Here is a 24,382-nt window from a genome sequence, read left to right as displayed (position 1 = left end):
TACCGCACCCACCTACTATTATTTGAAACTGGAAAGACCAAAATCTACCGGCCGGGTGATGCATTCTTTTACAACCTTGCAGTTTCAGTTAGTTTGCTCGCTATATATTCTCAAATTTGTGTCGCAACTCGCCATTGATAGGTGGTAAAACTCACTTGAATGCATTAATTTCATATTTGAGAGGACCGCCATGCCACCATATAAACAATGATTCCTAACTGGTAGAGTGAGTTTATTCTAGTGTTTGGTAGCTAGGTAATTAACTAGCCTATGCTTGATCCGGATGAACATTAGGGGATTTTGTTTGGAAAGAAAATTGATGGGTCTAAGATTCTAAGTTGATTCACTGGATCATGTGAAGATGTTTTGTTATGCAAGTAAGCCACTACCAGTAGACGGAGTAATTCATTAATTAAGTTTAAGTGAAGTTAAATAATTAAACAAGATAAGAATATAATAACGTTAATAAGACTTCCTTGTGAGTGGTTAATTAAGAGACGTCACCATGTTTGTCAGCGACTTGGTGAGGATTTAAGTTTTGAGTGTTTGTACGAATCCACTAATAATTAAAATCAATCAACACTGCGAATTTACATTTTCCTAACAACAAATTTTGATTGAGTGCAGCTCATGCATCACTGGTGTCATTTAATGGAGATTGAAGGATTATCCTTGAATTCATTTTACTAATCACTTTAGAAAATTCGTAAAACTGTCTACAAAATCTGTTTAGAAAACTAATTAATGGAGTGAGACATGAAAGGCCGCAAAAATTTGTCAAGGCGTGTGATAGAATTGCCTCATAGACATGAAATTAAGTGCCAAGCTACGCAAAGTTACATGTTAATCTTTGCCTTGCAACCTGTCAACAAATCATCAAGATGCAAATCTTGGTACAAAAATTATCGGAATTTGTTGGTACATTTTGTGTAAGTCTCTGCATGGATGTCTTAATCATCCTTAAAAGTACGGCACGTCGCCACCAAAAACAGAGCATCCATAAGCAGACGGATAAAGCAATGTGGATTTTTACCATGACTGCAAGACAGGAATGAGATTTGAAGATCTAGATTGTTCTAGAAGCCAGGTCATCAGCCATAACAGCTCTTATACAAACTTTTCATGAAACACCACTGATTAAGAAAAACAAATTAAGGAAAAAAAAATAGAATCTTCGAATACATATATTTCTCTTGGACGACGACGGCGATGCTGGGAGTTGTACGCTATGTATCGAGTTTGTTAGCCGTACGTGGCCGTAACCAGTCTTTGTTCATCAAGAAGAAGAAGAAAATGAGCCCAAATCCTACTAATCTCGGGCCTATTTTTTGTAGTTTACCTTTTCATTTTTGCAACATTTTGTCATGAATACTTTGAAATTTGAGTTTTATGTAGTACGCGGTGTCAAATGAAAATACTCCGCCACGCCACATAATGAAGAAAAAAAAAGAAATGAGAAGCTTGAAATTGATTGATTGGAGTGGAAGTACATTCAATAGTACATGCTCTTCTTAACCACAAAACACTACCAAAACAGAATCCCAAAGTTTCATAAATTCAAACCATTAAGTTGTGGAGGCAAGGCCTAGTTTTAAAATGAAGTTGCAGATTGCATGATTCCTCATCCATACTTCCCGGCAGCTCAAGTTGGAACTGAAAATTCTTGAAAAGAACAGATCATGTGTACCAACTACTACTTCATATGCTTATAAAACGAATTAATTAACGTACGATTTGATTCTGATCATGGAGTAAAATATGAAACAAAATCACAAATTCTCAGCTAATTTTAGATTTAGTGTAAGAGTATAGAAAGGAAATCGCGTAAACTGATTAATGTGATAAGCACTCATGACTTTAGACTTTTTGCAATTATATGCCATGTCTTTCTAGCATAACAGTAAAATTTTAGTAGTCGCAACATGAGATTGAAATTAAAAACTCTTAAGCAGTTAAGTTTGTACTTACTTTACAAGGTTCTAGATACTGTGATTATAACAAAAATTTCCGGATGGAACTACATTTCATACAACTGGTTATAAGAACTGCATTAGACTTTCCTTCTGACCCCATCCAAACTATCTACATTCATGAACAATGGACATGTCAAAATTTTGAAAATTTAGAAACCTACTGTAACCCAAGCAGGCAAAAAAACAATGTAATTAAATTCTTAATGATCAAATTTCGATCAACTTTTTTTTGTTTTCTTTCTTTGGTGGTCTGAGCTCTAAAAGGTCTTTTAGTTTTAGAACGAGAAGGAGAATATATTATATATAGGGGGTTGCGAGGGAGTTTTAATGATTAAGACTAGGGGTGCACATACCCTATCCATACCCACCAATCCTACCCTACCCGCCAGTGTTGTAACCTTATCCTATCCTACCCATTATTTGGCGGGCAGGGTGACGGTTAGAGATTTTTTTACCCGTCGTTAAATGGGTAGGATGACGGGTAAAGCACGAAATTACCCTACCCTACCCACCTACCCGTCTAATACTGAAAAGACAAAGTAACCCTTGTATTGTTTTCTCCTCCTGCCTATTTTTTTGTTATTTTAAAACATATTAGGGGTAAAAGACAAAGTAACCCTTGAATGGATTTTACTTTCTATCGAACCATTTCATCTATTTTTCATTCGAACCATTTCTATCTTTTCATTCGAACCATTTCATCTCCTCGTCTCTGCAGTAGCGAAGTGAAGTCTGGGTTTCGATCTGAAGCTGAAGATGTAGGTTATTTGTGTGTTCGATTTGTGTATCATTATGTGTTTGAATCTATTTTTTGCTCATCTCAATCCACTTTCTTATCTCTGCAGAAGAGAATTTAGGGTTTCAGGCTGCAAGTGCAGTTTGAGGTTTTGAGGGTTTCGATCTGAAGATGTAAGTGTTTAAAGCTTTCAATTTGTGTTTTGATTTGGGTTTTGATTTGTTCTTTTGGATTAGGCTTTCATTAAGGTGTTGATGTGTTAATTAGATTTTCTATTTTATATTAGTAACTGATTTTGAAATTTTTATGAAAAACCCTATACTACTGAAATAGAACGTGGGAATTAGGATTTCTCTGTATTCTTTTGCTTGGGTTTGTTTGCTTTGTTATATAAAACCCTCTTTGCTTCATCTATTTGATTATACTTGGTTTTCCATAATGTAAGTGTTTTGAATTAGATTGCTATGTGGCTGCCCTGATTTATTGTGTATTAACTCTTTGCTTCATCTATTTGATTATGCATACAGATATTTCTTAAGAGAAACGATGCTGGTGACCATTTTCCCTCACTTGCAATCTGCTTAGGCTTTGAACTGTTAAGTACCGTTATCAGGTTTGGTTCCCTCCATTATAGACACATTTCTTGATCTGTATCTTTGATAATTTTAGATGAATTTTCGTGTCTTTGCTTCTAGTTGTCCGTTGTTTAACATGTATGATATATGGTCAACTGTTGTTCAAGTAAATCAACTGACTTAAGTGTAGCTTATGGAACCTTTTGTCTTATAAAACAATTCTTAACATAGCTCAATAAATGAATTTAGAGAACAAAAAGTAGGTTTGTTCTATTACAGATTGTTTCAGGGAGCAGAGCTTATACCTTGTTACAAAACCTATACATCCCACACATGATGAGCATGATTAGACACTCATACCCCTTAAGAGTTCTTATTCTCATCCAGGGAGAGATGAGAGTCAACGAAAGAGATTACTGCTTGTGACATGTCCTTCCACATTGTGGAGAATCTGGTGGTTTTTTGAAAACATATATGTTTTTTAAAGAACCTTTTCCATGTATAGATTTTCTACTTTGTGAATCCAAATTTTAAGAGAAGCAATATGAAGTAGATACCTTTGTATTTCGCAATTAATGACTGCATTGGTAGGAACTGCATTGGTTGATAACTTTCACCTTAGGTGTTGTTGATATACTGGTGTTACTGTCAGTTAGTATTTTCCAGTTTGGGTGTAGTTATCATGAATGAACTCAAATGGATTAAGTTTTGTGTTGAAGTTTGCTAGTAGAAAGTATTACGAGCGTAAAAGAGTACTGTTATGTAGTCTTTGAAGGTTATGTTAAGAGTGATGTTTCTATTTCATTGTTGGAATGTGGAGATCTTTGTTATGTTATATTAGTGTGGTTAGAAGCCATAGTGTATCAAGCACCCTGTGTAAAAAGCTAGAAATCCCAATATAGACATCAAATATTTCTCATGTACAAAGTAGTATGTTATAGTTAGCAACTGGTACTTATACCTGACTTAGTCCTTTGTGACTGTTTTACAGGGACTGTCGTAAAGCTTTATCACCCTGATTGTGTTGGAAAGGTTCCTCAATTTGCGAAACTGTGGAGCCCTGGATTTGAGAAGGAGGATGACGTCTTAGAGTCAGGTATACAACTTTCCTACATTGATTCTCCTACATTTGTCAAGTCTTTGTTGTTTTCAGTTTCTTACAATATAGTATAACCATATGTATATTTCCATCAGTAAGTATACTAAGACCTCTTAATCAACATTTGTTGGTTCTCCTTCGGTGCAAGGATTTCTATTTTATCATGTTGTTGTAATCAAGTGCCATGTATCTTGAAGTCAGAATTGCTTTACAGTTCGCAGTGCCTAAATCAGATCTTTTGATGACTATAAAGGATGATTCAAGCATATAAATGCATTGTATTGTATTAGGTGTTGTAGAACTACCTGGCATGTATCTCATTAGGAAACCGTGAAGTTGCAGATATAGCTTTGGTGTCTTTTTATTGATGTAGTGGTGATATATGCAAAGAGATGTGAACTCAGAAAACAAAAAATATGCAAAGGATGACGGGTACTTGAACATGATTAGAGTTAGGTCTCTGTCATTATTCCTGCGTATGCTTGCACATGGTTTTGTTTGGCCATAATATGTTAAGGTTATAAGATAATGTCCTTCTTATTCAGCACTTGTAGATTTAGGATAACATTATTTCATGTCTGGGTTTCTGCCTTTTCTGAAATATACTGCCTTTTCTGAATACAATGCTCTGAGTTGCATGTTAGTTCTAAAACTATCAAAGGAGCAGTTTCTTCTTCTTATTTTTCTGTACTTTTTTTGAAGTATAGTTACTATCTCGAACTCATAGAATTTAGCAATTTCCTAGCCTCTTATTTTGTCTTTCAAACATAACAGATACAGAAATTGTTGTGATATTACTTGATGTTGGTATTATGACTGAACTTTGCATCAAATCATTCACTATTATGACTGAATCTAACAAGAGATAACTTGTATGCAGATTTATTTGGTGATCTTAGTACTTATTCCATCATCGTAGATGATGATTGAAGAAGAAGGTCAATATGAAGAGCTTTTGGTGATGATACTGTTATATGAAGAACAAGGTCACGTCAAGAACATGGAATTGGGCTGGGATTCATCGTCTATTTCAAAAAGAATACAACTCTTTTCTTGAGAATACTTTTGTTTGTACATTTTCTATGGTTATGCTTTTGTTTCTAAATTCATCGTTGGTCTACTAGCACAACATGCACGGTCCCTTTTCTTGTTCAGAGTCTGAAATTCAGACTTCAGAAAGTCATGGAGAAGGGGGAAAAACGGTTATACCCGTCACCCTACCCTACCCGGCCCGCCAGAGAATGGGTTGGGTAGGATCTTACCCGTTTAATGGCGGGTAGGGTGACGGGTAAAATTTTTCTTAACCGCCAGTAAACGGGTAGGGTGGCGGGTATAGACCATATCCTAACCATCCTACCGGTTGTGTAGCCCTAATTAAGACTAGATCCATGGAGGCATCAATATTCAAATCATACAAGGATTTGAATTGATAATGTCATTCACATAGAAGTATCCTTAAACAAGTAATGTACCTGAACATACATGTGGTGATGTTTTGGGCTGACTTATTAATTACTTGATGGAGAAGTGTTAGCTTGGGAAACCAAGTTTTGACTGAATTGGATTTAGTTAATTATAGAATGCTAGCTAATTATTATACAATCGTATAAGGTTTAGAGTACTTTGGAATAAAGTTACTTAGCTGATATTAGTGGACCGTACTGATGTTACGCTGGTTATATCATTATGGCACCTGACTAACACTCCCTTCGTTTCGCCTTATAGTATCTCTTTCCACAAAGGAAGATAGTATTGCTTACAGCATTTTCTATGGGTAGTCTCCATTTGGAGACTAACTCGCCCATATAAAGCACTACTGGTTCATATGAAAGAGTGAAGCTGTTATGGGCAAAATGATAGGGAAACACTATACGAGTAATCATCCCCTATTTGTAGTTTTTTTTCTTCAAAATTTAATGATATAATAATAAATGGTGGGAAAACTTGTTGTTTAAAAAATGGAATTTAATCATACACGGGGACAGTCCCCCGTGAGATAGTAAGATCACACAGGCTACTCATTCTCAAATTTATATCGGTCCGCGAGTTATAACCCTAAAGGTGTCACTATCCATATACAAAAACTCCAACAAAACAAATTGTTCACAAAAACCCCATTTAATATAAATTGTCTATATTACCCTTCTAGTTTAAATACCCCAACAAAAACAAAAATAAACCACACTTTAATTCTTATTATATTGTCACCCCCAACAAGAAATAAACAACCACCAATAAGTACCGCCGCCACCGATAACCACCGCCACCACTTCCGACCACCGCCGCCACCGCCACCGACCACCGCCAACACCACTTTCCGCCACCGCCGCCACCGACCACCGCCACTGACCACCGCCGCCACCTCCGACCACCACCTCCGTCGCCGCCACTGACCACCACCGCTCCGCCGCCGCCGCCCGCCGCCGCCACCACCGACCACCGCCACCGCCACCACCCGACCACCACCGCCGCCACCACCGACCACCACCGCCGCCCGCCGCCACCATTGACCACCGCTGCCACCACCGACCACCATCGCCGCCACCACCGACCACCACCGCCTCCACCGACCACCACCGCTCCGCCGCCGCGCCACGATACTGCGCAATTGCACCACCACTGCCAGCCACCCTACCATCCAGCACCACCATTGTCGACCACCACCGCCACCACCACCTCCGACCACCACCACCACCACCGATACTACGTAATTGCACCACCAATACCAGCCACCCTACCATCCAGCACCACCACTGTCGACCACCGCCGACCAAAACCAGCACTACGACCTCCCACCACCACGACCGCCCACCACCACCACCTCCCAAAAATACGATGAAACCGATTTTGGTTTCATCTTGGTTTCGTGAGAAATCACCTGCAAGAAATTTTTTAAGAGGTATTATACATCTTCATGGATAGAAATACATTGTTGAAATACGATGAAACCGATTTTGGTTTCATCATAAATAAGATGAAACCATAATTGGTTTCTGCGCTTCAACAGCAATACCACCAGTTATGTCTCAAGACCCATTACTCAGCTTCACCTGGTATATCTTTCCATCTGGGTTTACAGGCAATTCCTCATTGTATTGCAGCACTTCATTGCACCTGCAACTACAAATTCACTTCAAATCCCATACCCACTGCATTACTGCCTTCCATTTCAGTTCAAGCTCATACCTGAACACCACAAATGCTCCATCTCAGGCTCAGTTTGATCTTCAACTGGACCTGCAATATCCATATTAATTCAACCAGAGCAACACCATTTCCTCCATGGATTCTGATTATCACCAGCTGCAGTTCATAATCACCACCAACATAGGCATCTCAGTTCTTCTCTACACTCCCAACCTGCAACTGTACTTAAAAACCATTCTCAAGCATCAGCTCAAACCATTCTTCATAGAGAACCAACTCAAAGCCAACACCAGTACCACCTTCTCTATAATATTAACTTCAGCTGCAACCGGAGCTTACTAGCAGCATCAAATGAAACTCGTCACAAGACCCTGTCACTGCAATAACCATATCAAACCCATCACTGCAATAACCATATCAACAATACCAGCAGTTACACTTGCACACTGCCAATCTGAAAGCAGCGGCAGCAACATCTCCTAGCTGACTCTACTCAGCTCCACAATCCAATTCACCACCTGCAATTGCTTCCCATTTCAATTCTAGCCATCATTTTTCTCTATTAAACCTTCTTTTGGACCCTCTCCTTCACCTAATTTCAGAATCAGATTCCACTGTTTCCAGAACAGTTTCCTGTTTCCCTTCTTCCTGTAGTAAAGAAGTTTCATCAACTTTATTCATCCCAAGAGCAGTCCTTAATGTCTCCATCTTTCTCTCCTTTCTAGCATCAATTTGATGGGTCTGACTGAGTACCTGACACCCTGAATCAAACACAAGCAGTTCCAACATATCAGTAATAAGATATAAGAATATTGGCCAACAAGAATAGAATAGTTACTTTTCTCTTTCCATATGCTCAAATCATCTCAAGTAGGTACTCGGAAATTAAAAAGAGCATGTTTTAGGGAGATGCCTCCTTCACTTACGCTGCACACAAGTGTCGGTGCAGGAGTCAAAAGAGGGCCACACTGTGGTACTTATAAAAGTTTTCAAGTTCAACAGGGGCACCTAGTCTAACCACTCTAACCATAGATGATAACTATCAGATTGAACTGCAAAATATGACTTTGAAATGTATGCATGGCAGCTCAACATTAACAAACCACATAATGTCAACTGCTAAGTTAACTGTGGAAACACAACTTAAGTTTTCAATAATTGCACAACCAAACAACTTGTACACTTTCCTTAACCAGTTCTTTAATTGGCATGGACTTCAATTAAAAAGTTAGCCCATAAAATGGACCTCACTAAGAGACCGTAATGCACACTTCATTGATCTCAACATTTTAGACTAAAGTACTTAGACAAACTTCAGTTCAAAATTCATCTACTATTAGAAAAATCAATCCACCAACAAGAAACATAAGACTAACTGTGATATTCATATCCCATTTCCACCAACACAGAGCAAACAAGGGACGAAATCTTGCACCTGGCAAGTTAATCTCACTACTATTTGGTATAACATTTTCAAGAATAAATCTAATTCATCATCAAACATGTAAATGGAATTAAATTTACCAAGTCAATAAATCCTTACAGTAACAATCAAAAGTAGAAGGAAATAAGATTTTTACCAAGTCAATAAATCCTTACAGTAACAATCAAAATCAAATTCTCAAGAATAAAAACCAACGAAATGTCAAACAAAACGAAATCTGGTATCCAATTCAATTGAAAAATTAGTGAAATGATAAGATTTTTTAATACTTCAAAACTTCAAATTATCATTCTAAATCTACCGTTTCTCCCAAGACGAGCATATCGTCATCGGTAGTTCATTTCCACCATGGAATCAATTCCTAGATCTAATTCCTAGACCTTGTTAGAAACGTCACCACTCCATCATCCCTTCCTTGAAAAATCGATCTCAATCATCAATTCGTCACCAACCCATCTCTGTTCTTCAACTGAAGTTAAAATCACAACCCTAATTTCAACAATTAAGGGTTAAGGGAACGAAGGTGGTGATGGAATTGAAGGAGGCGGACGAAGGTGGTGGTGGTGGTGAGATACGAAGGTGCTAGTGTGGTCGGGGAAGCATAAAGTTTCTGCTGGTAAGATCTGGTATCGCTGCTGGTGGTGATGGTGGTGGGGAGAAGGAGAGAAAGAAAGAAGAAAAAAGAAAGGAGAGAAGACGAAGATGAAGAAGGGTACGTTTGGGTTTTTTCAAAGTAAAAAAAAATAAATTTGCTAATTATTATTTGAGCGGGGGTTTTTGTGTCACTATTTAATGAAACTGATTTAATTTGTTAAAATTAATATGGGTGGTTTTTTTGTTCCTTTAAGTTGGTCACCTAGGGGTTTTGTCACTAGTTTTGAATTTATATAGATGGTCATGCCACTGCCATATGTAGGTCTTGAATCTTCAAAGAGTAAAACCCACTTGAATGGATGTCACTATAGAAACAGTAATTCCTTGCTGGTAGGGTGAATTACAAGGGAAAACATCATGTGTATTTTTCTTCTTTTGGGAACTTAGTGATCCTTAAGTTAGATTGAGAGTAGAATTGTACTTTAAGAGGGAATGCTGATCTAAAGCAGTAACCTAGATAAGGGAATATTCTTAGATAAGGAATTGTTTCTAGATAAGGAAATAGATTCCTAGGAGGTTTGAGAAACCAAACCAAAATAAGAGAATATTTCTAAGTAAGGAAATATTTCCTAGATTAGGAAACAGATTCCTACGAGGTTTGGGAAACTAAACCAAAGCTATAAATAGATATGTTTAGCTCAAAACTTGACACACACCTCGAGGAGGTTGTGAGACAAACATCTAGAGATAAGTTTATGAGACAATTACTAGGTTATTGTAAAAGCAAGCTTAACAATATATGTTGTGGTTATATACTGTTTTAGAATGATTGTAAGCATAACGAAGAGAGGACTATAACAATTGTTCATAATCTAGAGAATATATTTTTTTTAAATATTTTCTTGTATCTTCCGTTTGTCATTTTTGTCTATATTTATTATTTTGAATTCCGCCTCTATCTTAATGGTCCCCAAGGTATAAATATCATAGGAGTTGGTGTAAGAGCGAATTAGTTTCTTTTACAAAAGATTCATGTGGTTTATGGTCTTAATTAGATGTCTATACAAACAACTTGGTGAATTATACCCGAAAAGCAGGAATACGTTGAAATAACAAGATAACCAAGGATGACAAAGTTAGGAAAGGAATTTAAGATTGATGAACGAATGCAATTGACGAGAAGGTGGTTATGTTGGAAAAAGAGATTAAGACGATTCAAACTACTTTGGACGAGTTGGTTTCTTTCGTTTAAGTACACTGAATCTGAAACCTAAGAAAAATAAAATACCCATATATCTTGGGGTTCGCAGGAAGAAGAAAACGAAAAAAAATAAAAAATTGAGGTTCCCGAAGGCCAAACAACAACAAAACATTGTGGTAAGTTTATGAATCATGATAATAATCTGAAAATTAATTTCCGTGCTGATATTCCACTTTATGATGGAAGTGTCGATATCGATGTTGAAAAATTGGATGATTGTATAGAGCGTCTAGAGACGTACTTAAATTTCTTTAAATTTGTATGTTTCAAAGAAGTAGATAGTTTTTTGCATCATCGAAGCTTTCAAAGCATGGTTTAATATGGTAGAAATCTTATCAAAGGCAACACCAGCGTAGCTGAAATCGTTCTCCAATGCCGATTATTCTCCGAGTAATCGCTACTCGACCGATATGATTTCTGATTCCAAGACATTTCCGATTTTTGGCGATTAAGGCGGCCATGGATCTGTGTTTTAAACAAAAAGAGTTGCGGATATTTCCGAGTCGGCCTTGCATGCCAAAATTATAAAATATCAATTGTTTTTTGGTAAACCCTCATATGGGAGTTATCAAATGTAAAAACCTCTAAAAACCTGATAAATAGGTTCAATATAACAATACTACATACTCAATTACATGATAGTGTTAATATTTTAATTTTAATTAGGTACAAGTCATGACTCATGTGCAGCAATATGTAAATATTTAATAAATGGGTTTCGTGTATTAGGCTGAGTTTTAGCGATTACCAAATCCGAACTCATTTCTCCTCGCTCCAAGGTCCCCAACCGAATAAGATTGATGACCAATTTTGACTAGTTTGGGCAACATCTAAGTAAGAGAGCATTAACGTGGAAGGTATTCAAGGAAGTTATGAGGAAATAATTTTATTGGGTTGGTTACCTTGAAGACATGGTTTCAAGTGGTACAACTTAAAACATTCATAACAACCAAACCGTGTAAGAATATACCTCAAAACTCCAGAATCATGGTGTTGTTTTGGATTTAGACTTGGAATGAAGCATATTTTTGGGTTTCATGAGTATGTACTGAAGAATTTGAAGATGTTTTCAGTTGATACTATTGCCGAAGCAAGTATAAAAGCGCCATTGAAAGCAGGCTTAATAAATCTGATGTGAAGGGGAACACTAACGGAAAGTTTGGAGGATCCGTTACTAAAGAAGCTAAAATGATCAAAGAGTAATGAAAATCCAACGATAGAGAAGGTTTGGTTTGAACTCATTGCAAACAAACATGACATTTTATCGATAAGTGACGGATAAAGTATCATAATCTAACACCAAAAGGGTTACAAAAAAAATATCCATGATAAGTTCCAAAAGAAGTCCAAGGACTAACGAAACCTAGTGAAAAGCTCTCCCTAATGGAATAAGGTGTAAAATAACTTACAAAAGATGTTCCTAGGAACAATTAAGATGCAGGTTAAAACATCATTGATGAATACTATCATTGACTTGGGAAGTTAGAATAATTTACTTTCTAATTCTCTGGTACACAAATTGGGTTTGAAGATTTTTATACATCCTAAATCTTATCCTTTAGGATGACTTCAAAAGGAAGGTGTGATACAGGTTGTATAGCAGTGCATGTTCAAGTTTGCTCTTGATGAGGTCACATGTTTGTCAAATTGTACTGAGAAGTCCTTACTTATGGGATCAAATGCGATTTTACGTAGGAGGGAGCAGATTTATACCTTTACCAAAGATGGGGAATCTTTTGTAATATAGGATATAGACTCTCCTCTTGAGGGGGCTTGATTACAACCACTTAGGCTGAAAGGCCGGTGAATGCTAGTATAAAGGTCATTCACCTTGTGTTCCGTTCTCTTGATGAAAAGCCGAGTAGAGTTGGTTTGGAAGACCTAACCAAAACACAAGAAGAACACCTAGAAAGGTTGAATATGTTTGATTCCCCATTAAAAGATGGTGATGGAGATGATAAGATTATTTTGCCACATGTGTATGACTTATTGTTTGATCGGTAAGAATCACTCAAGGAACATTGTATTATGAAGCGAGGAGTGACTGAGACACGACAGAGAGAAAACCAGACTTTCCCAAATGGATGTAAGGTCAATTTCCTAGCAGCGAGAGATGGTTTAACTAGAAGAAAGGGATTTTTGAGTTCCCTAATCTTCAGGTCTAACTTTCACAAGATTTCGAGCTCTAAAACGGGGAACCCATGATACAGATGTATCTTTTGTCTTTTGGGAACTTAGTAATCTTCAAGTTAGATTGAGGATATAATTGTACTTTAGGAAGGAATACTGATTTATTTAGTAAACTAGATAAGAAAATACTCTTAGATAAGATCTTAGATAAGAAATTGTATAGATTCCTAGGAGGTTTGGGAAACCAAACCAAAATAAGGGAATTTTTCTAAGGAAATATTTCCTAGATTAGGAAATAGATTTCAAGAAGGTTTGAAAAATTAAACCAAGGCTATAAATAGAGATGTTTAGCTCATAACTAGACACACACGTGGAGGGAGGTTTTGTGAGACAAACACCTAGAAAGAATTTGTGAGACACTCACTTGATAAATATAAAAGAAAGATTAGCAAAACAGTAATAGTTTTCTTATTCATAATCTATGGAAAATATTTTCTCCAGATTACATTCTTGTGTCTTCCGTTTTACGTTTTGGTTTATTATTATTATTACTCTGAATTGTGCCTCTACAATAATAATCAGAGATCATACATATCAATAACTGATATTTTTTTTGTAATTCAGATCACATCTAAGGCTGCACAGGAACCAAACCAGAACCGGCTAAGGAAGTACAGGTAATGGTTCTCATTTTCAGAACCGGTGTATAGGAAGTACATGAACCGGGTTTGCTAAGATTCCCGATCGAACCGGTACCCAAAGAACCGATGAATATCAACCATTGATGACATTTTTAGAAATAAATCTGGGCCATTGATTTTAGGTTAAGAATAAATATCTATCACCACCTCATATATTTTTCTTATCTCTTCTTCTTCATTATCTCTCCAGTCTTCTCCTTCCTTACAGAGACAGAAGTTCTTCTTCTGTTTTTCCTCTCAGACTCTCAACTGAGGTTCAGGAGACCAACTCATCCTTCTCTTCATCACCACCACCACCTTCTTCTAAAGAGAAATCAGTTACTTCTTCTGCTTCTTCTTATTCAATCAACAACAACAACAAGTCAGGGATTTCTGTTGCTACTAATAATCAAGAAAAGGATTTGAATGGGTTGTTGATGTTGATGGTCCGTGGGAAGAAATTGGTCTGAATCTGAGTTTGGGTGTTATTGCAATCGACAAGAAGAGAAAGATGGAAATGAATAATGGGTTTCAATTGATATTAAGTTTAATTCATGTTGATACTGCCATTGAAGATACGAAGAAGACATAGAGATCTGAAATTGAACTGTATGCAGATTTGAAATTGAACTGTATGCAGATTTGAATTGAATTTTCTTTTTGATTTGAAACTGTATTTGTATGGGTTGTATAAGAAATTGGTAAAGTTAGGGTCGGTTTATGCCAAATTGAAGTTTCTGTAGTCATTGATTTATTGTATATTTGTATTTGTATGGGTTGTACAAGAAATTGATAAAGTTAGGGTTCATGTGAATAACTTGTGAATTTTTTTTCTTTTTGATTTGAAACTGTAATAGGTAAAACCCGGTACAGGCCAGAACTGGAATGGTATCACCAGTACAGGTACAAGTACATGTAATGAGATTTAGGAACCGGTAAACATGAGATACAGGTACCGGGTTCTTAAGAAACCCATGCTGTACCGGCCCATGTGCATCCCTAATCACATCACATCTCTATATAAAAATAGAGTTTTTTCGAGCGACGTGGTTAATCGGAGCTCCTGGTTGATTCTGGCCCCACCAAATTCTTTTAAAGGAAATTTATTTGACGTAGCATAATGGGAAAGGTGGAATATATTTTCTGATCCCACAAGATTTTTTGAAATGGAAAACGTATTTTTTTTTGTTTCCTAAAACAATTATCTCGAAAATACAATATTATCAAAAATACATTCAATCAAAAATATCACACATTCACGATTTCACAGTAAAGATAAAAATTAAATCAATCACATAATTAATGAATAAAAGAATATTAAAAAATCCAAAATCCATTGTCGGTTACAGTTTTGAGAATCATTCTTTTCCTAATTTATTAAAACTAGAGAATTGGATTACACTTCCATGAAAAATAAGAAAAAATAAAATTGATCAAATTGGTTGTGGGTACTAACCTTTGAATCCGATGTTCTGTCTTTCTTACAAATAAATTTTTTAGTGATCCTGTCTAAATGTAAAAATTAAACAATTGTTAGGCTCTGGAACAAAAAATTGAAGTAAAAATTGATATGTAGCATACAAAAATCAAAACAATAACAAAATAATAAACCTCACTTTCATATTACTTTTCTTAATTTGTTCATGCCGTAACCAAAAATAAAAACATTCTAAAATAAAATAAAGCGATTTATTATTTTTTTATGTTTTTATATGTAATATATTTTCTATACAAACATATTTGCAACCTTAGTTAGAAATAAAATACATCTAAGATAATTTTTTTGAATAAATTCGTTTTTGTCATGTGTTGATATGTAAGTATATATTTTGATCCAAAAATATTTGCAACCACTAATTATGGTGAAATGAGATTATTATAGCTATCCAAAATTATGAAAGTTTCCTAAGTTTTAGAGTGTTATTTCCTAAACTAGGGATATTTTTCTTAAACCGAGATTTTTTTTGTCTAGGAAATCTTGGGCTTGAATGCTCTCTATATAAAGTACTCAGCAAATTTTAGGTTTCATTGTTTCGTTTTCGTGATGTTTGTATCTCCTAGGGTATCGTTTTTTTAATTCTCTGTTTTTTAGCAACATAATGGTAATCCTTGATCAGCAAAGCTGCTGGTGTACCTTTTCTCGCTATATTGACAATAGATCAAAACATGTGATGATCACGAATACTGGTTCGAGGTATATTTCATGATTTGTATATTTTTGTATGGACAGGCATTGCCGTTCATTTTGTAGGTATTCAAATTAGTGTCGGTCAACGGATGCTAATTTTCTCTTTGGAAATCAGCTTAGGTATTTTTTTCGCTTTCCTTTTGATTTTTAATTCTTTTTTCTCTACAGTTTTGTTGTTTTTATTTTTATTATTGATAAATAAAATAAAATGGTATAGAAAATAGTCTGAAAAGGAAATAATAATATTTAAAGAATAAAATGATAAAATGATAATATTTAAAGAATAAAATATCTCGAAGGGAAACTTTTGCGACAAATAAATATGGTTGTCCAAATTTATAGAAATTATGTCGATTTTGAGATATTTATTGTATTATTTCCAAAATATTCTTTTTTCAGTGGAACTATTAGACTTGGTGAATCTCTATATAAAACACTCGAGCAAAATCCAATTTCCAGTGTTACGGTGCCGCTACTCTCTTCTAATGTTTTCTTTTCCCTTTCTGTTTTGCGGTTTGGTTGTCTGATACGCTACTCTCTTCTAACGTTTTTTTCCCTTCTGTTTTAGGGTTTTGTTGTCTGATATGAAACGCAGCCAAATGTTTTTTCGCATTCCCAGTCGTGGTCGTGGCGTGGAGGAATTTTGGTAAATCTCATTCTCTCTTTTCATATCTTAATGTATTTCATAACAGTGTTTCTTAGTGGTTCAAATACAATAACGGAGATTGAATAAACGTTGATGCATCATATTCATAAACTATCATTAAGATGGTGTTCTTACTCTGATGATTTCAGGTAAGCTTTAGCATGTATCTCTCTGGAAAAGACATTCGAGCAGAGGACAAACTATTTCATAAATTATCATTAAGATGGTGATGGTGTTCTTACTCCGATGATTTTAGGTAAGCTTTACATGTATCTCTCTGGAAAACACATTCGCGCAAAAGACAAACTATCATTTGCATGTTTCTTTTTTCTTCTAGGTTTTTTTTCTTTTTCTTTCTTACTGTTATTGATTGGGGGTTTGGTTACTGATTTATGTAGTTGTTTGTTTTGCACGTATTCTTTGTTTTGCAGGTATCCAGGAAAACGTACGATTAACACTAAAAATAGTCTTCGCAAATTCCAAATCTTTTTGGATGCTCATTTACAGGTAGCATATCTTTGTGCACAAAAACTCACATCCGTTGCATATATCTGGGTTTTTGGTTTTCAGTTTCTATGCAGGGAATATGATACTCATGAAGATGTTTCTACACAATGCCAAGAGTTCTTGTAGGGCATTTATGCTGCTTGCTCAACTCATCCTACTGGATTACCAAACAAACCATCATTAAAGTGAATGGACTTGAGCTCTAAGTATATGCTTAACTTATTATCACTAGATGTACTTGGGTAATCATATTTTTTTGTTTCCTTGGTCAAGGCATAACATAACATCATTTAATGCTATTGAATATTTTATTTCCACCTATATTTTGTGGCATCGCATTTTTTTTCTTTTTCCATTCTACTGCCTTCATGATCAAATTGCTTGAACATAATTGTCTTTTTTCTCTCCAGACGGCGGTTTATAGTCTGGTCGTTTATAGTCCCTGGTCTGAAGGTTGTTGTCAACGGCCCAAAAATAACCTAAGAGGGGGTAACAAATTCTTATTAAAACTGAAATTAAAACTAATCACCACTACCTCACTGCAAACTATTGTCATATGGAGTGTTCTTCAACAAAAAAAAAAAGTTTAACATGCCGAGGAACCAAAAAGAGTGGTTACTTCAGATCCAACCTTATTGGACTTCTCTTGAATATTCTTTTATAAAGGAAAAAAATATGTACTTCACTTGTCTCTTTACTTAGTTTATTTCTTAACGAGAAACAACTACCTTTCCTAGAAAATGTAAATGTTAAGAATAAACCTGTAATTAGCAATAAATTTATGTTGTTTTTGTTTTCTTTATCCTCGAACTTCTCTCTGCATGAAGTTGCCTCAGGTGTTTACTTCATCCCGGGCATATGTGATAGCTCGCTTTTGAGTCGAGCTTGCATGAGATAAATTCCTGAATGTAACCTCTACTATTAGGATACTTGGGATACTGGATTAGAGATACTAGAATATTTGATCCGGATTCTGGGGTTATACCTTCATATACATGCAGTCGGTTGTGCTTATGCTTATGTGTGAGTACTTGGCTAGAGATACTAGGAAAATGATGGTGATTCGAGATAAGTATAGCTTAAAATTTCAAGTTAATTGTTCTCGGTTTTCATTACAACATAAAAAAGCATGTAAGTTTGGGGTGGACTTAGAGTAGCTTGCTGATGATTACCAGGATTATTTTGCGTGGTGCATGAGATCAAAGCCAGTAATTTGTTTCTCCCTTTTAATATCCTTCATGCTTGATCTGAAGTTTTATATTCGTATATGGGATATGAATGAGACAGAAACTAGGGTGTGGAGATGAGAAACTTAAGTTATGGGAAATAGATGGAAACGGAGATGGAAACTTTGTAAATTAAGTTAATAATATATACATGTGAATAGGTAGAAATAAGCATATGGAGATGCGAAAACTTCGTAAATTAGATGATAATTCATTTGGCGAATCTACTTTATCTGGAAAAACCAGCTGGAAAAACCTATGGATGGATGAAATGTTTTTTTGCGAATTTAGATGCATGATTATTTTCTCAATAGATTTATTTTAGAGTATTTGGAAATACTTCGGTTTTGTGTGCATGGAATGTTTCTTTGACGGGATGATGGATGGAAAAGTCAAATTATATTGAACGTTCGAGTACTTTTTTTCTCCAAAAAATGCAGATTCAACTGGTGTGCATATATTTATGATCTCTTGAATATCGCCTAATACGATCCTGCTTTTATATTTTCCACTTCGTGGGAACAAAAAATATTTTTGTTGATATAATAACATGTATGTAACAGGAAAATCCTCGAGAAAATCAGTTAAACAAGTAGAAGGTTGGAGCTGCTTAACTCTAACTCCGGATCAAGCAAGAGTGTATATCGGAGCAGCGAGAAGCAAGAGAACTTGTGGAATCCAATTTGGTTCAGATCCAAGATTTTATATGTTTGTGTAGAGGTGTAAAACGTGCCGGCCCGACACATCCCATCCCACGAAGTCACGTGCTTTGGGTGCTGCATGTTGTGCTAGGCTGTGCCAGCGATTCAGACGTGCTGTGCTGGGATAAATGGCGTGTTGTGTTGTGCCAGAAAAATAAACATGTAGTGCCCTGTTGTGCTGTGCTAGCACATTTATTTTATGTTTCCATAATAAATTTTTATGAGATATTTTAGTTAGTACATGTATTATTATAGAAATAAATTAGCATAACGAAAATAAAATGTCAAAAATTGGCTAAAACAATGATTCTTTTGTGAAATATGCATCAAATGTGATGTATTGTGTAGTATTTACGCATGATGTGGCGTGCTTTCTTCGCGTGCTAACACGTACCACATGTTGTGCCTTGCTGATGTGCCTATTTAGTGATACTGACGGGTCTGCTTCTCACTTAGAAAATAAAATGTAAGTAAGAGAATATAGAAGAACATAGCCAAGGATATCTTTATGTTTTACTTCCTCCGTTAAAGATTGCTGATATACGTGAACAGATTTTGCTGAAAACGTCAGTAAGAAAATATCATTTAAATAAATTGGAATTAATTCTAAATTCATAAACCATATTTCCCGTTCATGGTACAATATCTATATTTTCAATGAGAAATATAAAAGTATGCAATATAAACCCCGTGATCAAAACACGTTGTTCCGTTGCAAATACCATAACTTGACAAAAGACCATGAAAGGCACCAAAGAAATCCCTACTTGATGAATATAGTACAATACCAACAAAATCATACGACAACATGGAGATGTAAGCAAAGAAAAAAAAGAAGTTGATGATCAAGTTTATATTTTCTGTTTTTAATAACGACGTATAATAATTGGGTGCACCAAGAGAGGCACGGTAAATAAAAAACGAAAACATGAACTCTGGAAACCCAAAATATATATTTTAAAATTTGGAAAAAAAAACTAACATTTAATAACTTTTTATCAATTTGTGAAATTGGTATAAATTATAATGAAAAAATTTGAAGTTGCACGGCCAACCTCACAACTTTCTAATCATTATTTTTTAATTCATGGTTTTCAATTAGTTTGATAAATGTTCTATTAGTTTCGAAGGCCAGAGATTATTAAATTTTTGTTAGTTTTTGATGAAATAATTTTTAAAATACTAATCCAATATTTTGTAAGCGAGATACAGGCCCGTACATCGCACGGGTGATAAACTAGTTCCAATAGGTATCGAGTTGCCTCAGCATAGATTAGTTACGAAGTAAACTACTTCGGTAGATTGTCAAAAGGATTATGCAATTTTATGCTTGGTCCATGTGAATATTAGGGGTTTCTATTTGAACACAAAAAAAATGATGAGTCTAAGATTCTAATCATTGGATCATGTGACGATGTTCTGTCACGCAAATGGTAGATTAATTAATTAAGAGAAATTGAATAATGAATTAAGTTTAGAATACACTTACAATATAATAACATGATTAAGACATCGTTGCGAGTGGTTAGTGAAGAGACGTCGCCATGTTTGTCACCGACTTGGTGAGGAAGTGTTTATAGGATTTGATTAATGAAATCAAGAAACGATTGTGGTTTTAGATTTTCTCCCTTGACAACACAGTTTGATTGGGTCACCGGTGACGCGTTGAAGGAGATCAAAGAAATGTTTATTAAAAAATTTGTAAAACTGTTTGTTTAGAATCCGAAAGATCTTTTTAGTTAGAGAACTAATGGAATGAGACATGAAGGAAGCAAAAATCTGTAAAGTCAAGTGTGCACCGCACTCAATTTTTTTTGCCGGCTCAATGTTGTCATTTATATACGGAGATTTATTGGCTATCATCTAAATTGCGCGCTTTACTCCAAATTTTCCTACAAATCTCTTGTTGGCACAGGGGTACCTTGGTTAACCATCCTTGGAGTAATACACAAAATGGATAAAACAATAATTTTCTTTTAGCCGTACCGTCTAGAAGAAGAAGAAAGTGACTCAAATCCAAATCAGGCCTTTTTTTAGTAGCCTACCTCTTCGTCATTAGTGCAACATTTTGTCAGGAATACTGTACGAGCATCAGATCTAGTTTGAAATTTGAGTTTAAATAAGAATTATTAAGAAGAAGATTGAAATTGATTGGCTGGAGGTGGAAGTACACTGATCGTACACATGCCTTTGACCATAAAACACTACCAAACAGAATCCCAAAGTTTCATAAATTCAAACCGTTAAAGTTGTGGAGGCAAGGCCTAATAATCTTAAATGGTAGCATTCCTTTATCTTTACCTACGAATTTTATCATTTGAAGATTTATTTATTTATATTAATTTATTTATTTATTTTTTGACAAAAGAAGGGCAAATTTTATAAAAGAATCAAATTACCAAAGTGGTGAAAAGAAACTCAAAAAAGTTACAAGGATGTGTGAGTTACAACATCCCAATTACAAATGAGAGTAGACAAAGAAAAACCTAAAAAAGATATAGTGTTGATAGTCCTACAATAATCTGCTTAACAAATTTAGAGACATTATTATAGAGTCTATTATTCCTCTTATTCCAAATACTCCACCAGATTGCAAACGGTAAGTATCTCCAAAGTCATTTAAGCCTATTATTGTTTTTCTTGTTCTTCCACTCCCAAAATGTTCTTTTGACATCACTGGAAAAGACTCATCTAATGCCAAAACTATCCAAGAAATAAGACCAGCTCTCAAAAGTTAAGTTTCAATGCAAGAATAGATGAGGATTGGTCTCTGACTGCTGACTGCAAAGAAGGCAGTTATCATTGTGCACCAGCCCTGCACTAAATAATCCATCTAAAATTGGAGATCCATTGTAGCATAAAGTCCAAACTAGAAAAGAAACCTTCATAGGTACTTTTGGATTCCACAACTGCTTATCAAGAAAGCACAAAAAATCATCTATTTCTAGAGAAGCATAAGCGTTTGCCACTGTAAAGCCTTTCCCATTGCCAAAGTCCCATTGTCTTCCATCCTCAGTTAAATCAGTAGCCAAAAATTATTATAAATAACTCATTTAGTTTTGGATTGCTTCACGGATAATAAGATTTTTCCCTTACAAAAATTATTATAAATAACTCTCTACTGCACTATGGTTTTCCTACGCATGAAGACTTACACTTGTAAAGGTTCTCTGGCCTATTTATAATGATAAGGACCAGGCCAATCCGTGTGCAACTCATTTGCACGACCTATGAACAACCATCTATCCATAGGCAGTTCCCTAACCGCCACAGTTTTGACATATCCAAACCGTTCAAGACGAGTGTAGCGTAACTCTGCAAAGCCAGCACTAAAGTTAGCAGTTAAAAAAGAACCCAACTCTAGGAAGAAATAAAAGATGACATGCAACTGCAAGTCATGGAATGCCTTAGGCATTGTCCCAAGCATTGGCCAAGGATTGAACAATACATATGCAACAGTGCGTTGCTAAATGCGACGTTGTTGTCAATTGGTCAGGTCAAAAGAATGCAAGTGATGCACCTAAAGTATAAAGCTGAGTTATGCAACGGAATACTTAATTAGATTTAAGTATATAGGACATTGCCCAAATTGCGAACAAGACTATGTTCGAATCTCGTATATTGCATGATTCCTCATCCATACTTCCCTCCCGGCAGCTCAAGTTGGAACTGAAATTTCTTGAAAAGATCATGTGTATCAACTACTACTTCATATTTTTATATAAAACAGGTTAATGTAAGATTTGATTCTGATAATGGAGTAAAATATAAAACAAATCACAAGTTCTCCGCTAATTTTAGATTTAGTGTGAGAATATAGTATACCGATTAATGTGATAAGCACTCATGACTTTAGACTTTTTGCAATGACATATGCCTTGTCTTTCTAACGATGATATCGAAATTCGTAAGAAGTTGAATCTATATTTATTTTGTAAGGTTTTATAATTAAGCTCATTTTGTTTCTGGCAAAAAATTACTATTACTTTTTCGTTCTAGACTATCATCACTTTTGCAGACGGAGATAATACGTGACTGTAACAATATTTTCTGGCTGGAAGCACTGCATTTCATTCAAGTGGTAATAAGAACATTTTCCTTCTTAATGTACATTTGACTTCTATTTACATTCATGAACAATGAACATGTCAAAACTTAGAAAATTCAAACCTGCTGTAACCCAAACAGGAAAAGAAAAAAAATAACAAGAAAAGTAGAATAAAATTGGTGATCTTGAATTTGATCAAGTTAAGAACATTGAAGATTAATTATATCCATAGTTGCACTTCTCAACATGTTCTTAGTCTTGAATGAATAAGGAAATCCATCAATACCCATTTTCTTCTCCTCATCGGTGTAATTATTCTTCTTCTTCATTGTTCTTGAATTCAAGTTTTTGTGAACAATAGGCATCACATACCAACAAACTGACATACAGATTATTGCAAACGATCTCCCGTAAATCGCCAAGCATAATAGAATCAACACTATGACAATTCCGAAGTAGTACTTGCATATATGACTTTTACTTTTGTCTAGCAAACTTTTCTTCTGTATCTTCTTCACTGCCTCTGGTGACGATAATGGTGATGCCATTCTTTGCATTTCCCTCTTCGGGACAGATAATCCGACTTCCAGTTTTCTGCTAATTAATGGTTCTGTCATCTCAACAATTTTGTCATTACCATCGATATGTAACTTGGGTTGTTTCTTCTGCTGTTGATTTTGTAACCTGGTAACAATTGGAACCAAATTACGTTTCGAATTTGAATACGCGAAACGTATTAAAGGGATATCTTGTGTAGTTGTAGTAGCGATTCGATCCAAAATCTTTATTCTTTCATCTTCAAGATCAGCTAAAAGCGAAGTAAATTTATCTATCCCCCGAGATGAATACGGGTTCTTGTTTTTCTGCCTCCTATTACAGAAACTACTCATCTTACTTCTTTTCGGTGATGATGAGGATGATCTCTTTGGTGTTGCTGTTGGTGAAGGTGATCTGTTTGGTGACGAAGTATTGCTCCATGGATAGTACTCTTCTTCATTATCTTCTTGATCATGAAAATTTCCACAGATGAAGTGACTCAACATTTTTCTAACTTTTGTATTTTATTTTTATTTTTTTTTGTGATTCTAACTTTAAGAGATTTAGAATGAAAAGGAGAGAATATATATAGAAGACTAGATCCAAGGGAGATTCAAGTGATGATTCAATGGTTTGAATTCATAACTGTCATTCGTGGAAGTTTCTATAAATAATACATGTGATGATGCTGAAGGTTGACTTGTTAATTGCTTGATGAAGAAGAATTAGTACCAACTACAATTAAATTAGTGTTAGCTTGGGAAATGAAGTTTTGACTGAATTAGATTAAGTTATAGAATGTTAGTTAACCATATAGTACTAATTAGAGAGGTATCTTGTGTAACAAGGATGGTTAACTAGTGGACCGTACCGATATTATCACGCTAAGA

The 24,382-nt window shown here is 35.3% G+C and overlaps 1 protein-coding gene and 1 long non-coding RNA gene across 2 annotated transcripts; one reads left to right on the top strand and one right to left on the bottom strand.

Annotated features, from left to right (window-relative positions):
• The first annotated feature begins 2,678 nt into the window (after positions 1 to 2,678).
• LOC113288541 lies at positions 2,679 to 4,347 on the top strand. The gene is made up of 4 exons (XR_003330652.1): positions 2,679 to 2,731; positions 2,819 to 2,882; positions 3,237 to 3,322; positions 4,276 to 4,347. It is a non-coding gene; the product is annotated as an uncharacterized LOC113288541 (long non-coding RNA).
• Positions 4,348 to 22,958: 18,611 nt separating this feature from the next.
• LOC113288538 lies at positions 22,959 to 24,093 on the bottom strand. The gene has a single exon (XM_026537619.1). The coding sequence runs from the start codon at positions 23,996 to 23,998 to the stop codon at positions 23,156 to 23,158; it is 843 nt and encodes a 280-aa protein (XP_026393404.1). The 5' UTR covers positions 23,999 to 24,093; the 3' UTR covers positions 22,959 to 23,155.
• Between the last annotated feature and the right edge of the window lie 289 nt (positions 24,094 to 24,382).

Source organism: Papaver somniferum, chromosome 6, assembly GCF_003573695.1.
Source record: "Papaver somniferum cultivar HN1 chromosome 6, ASM357369v1, whole genome shotgun sequence".
NCBI classification, from domain to species: domain Eukaryota; kingdom Viridiplantae; phylum Streptophyta; class Magnoliopsida; order Ranunculales; family Papaveraceae; genus Papaver; species Papaver somniferum.
This window is presented reverse-complemented; position numbering and strand designations above follow the sequence as displayed.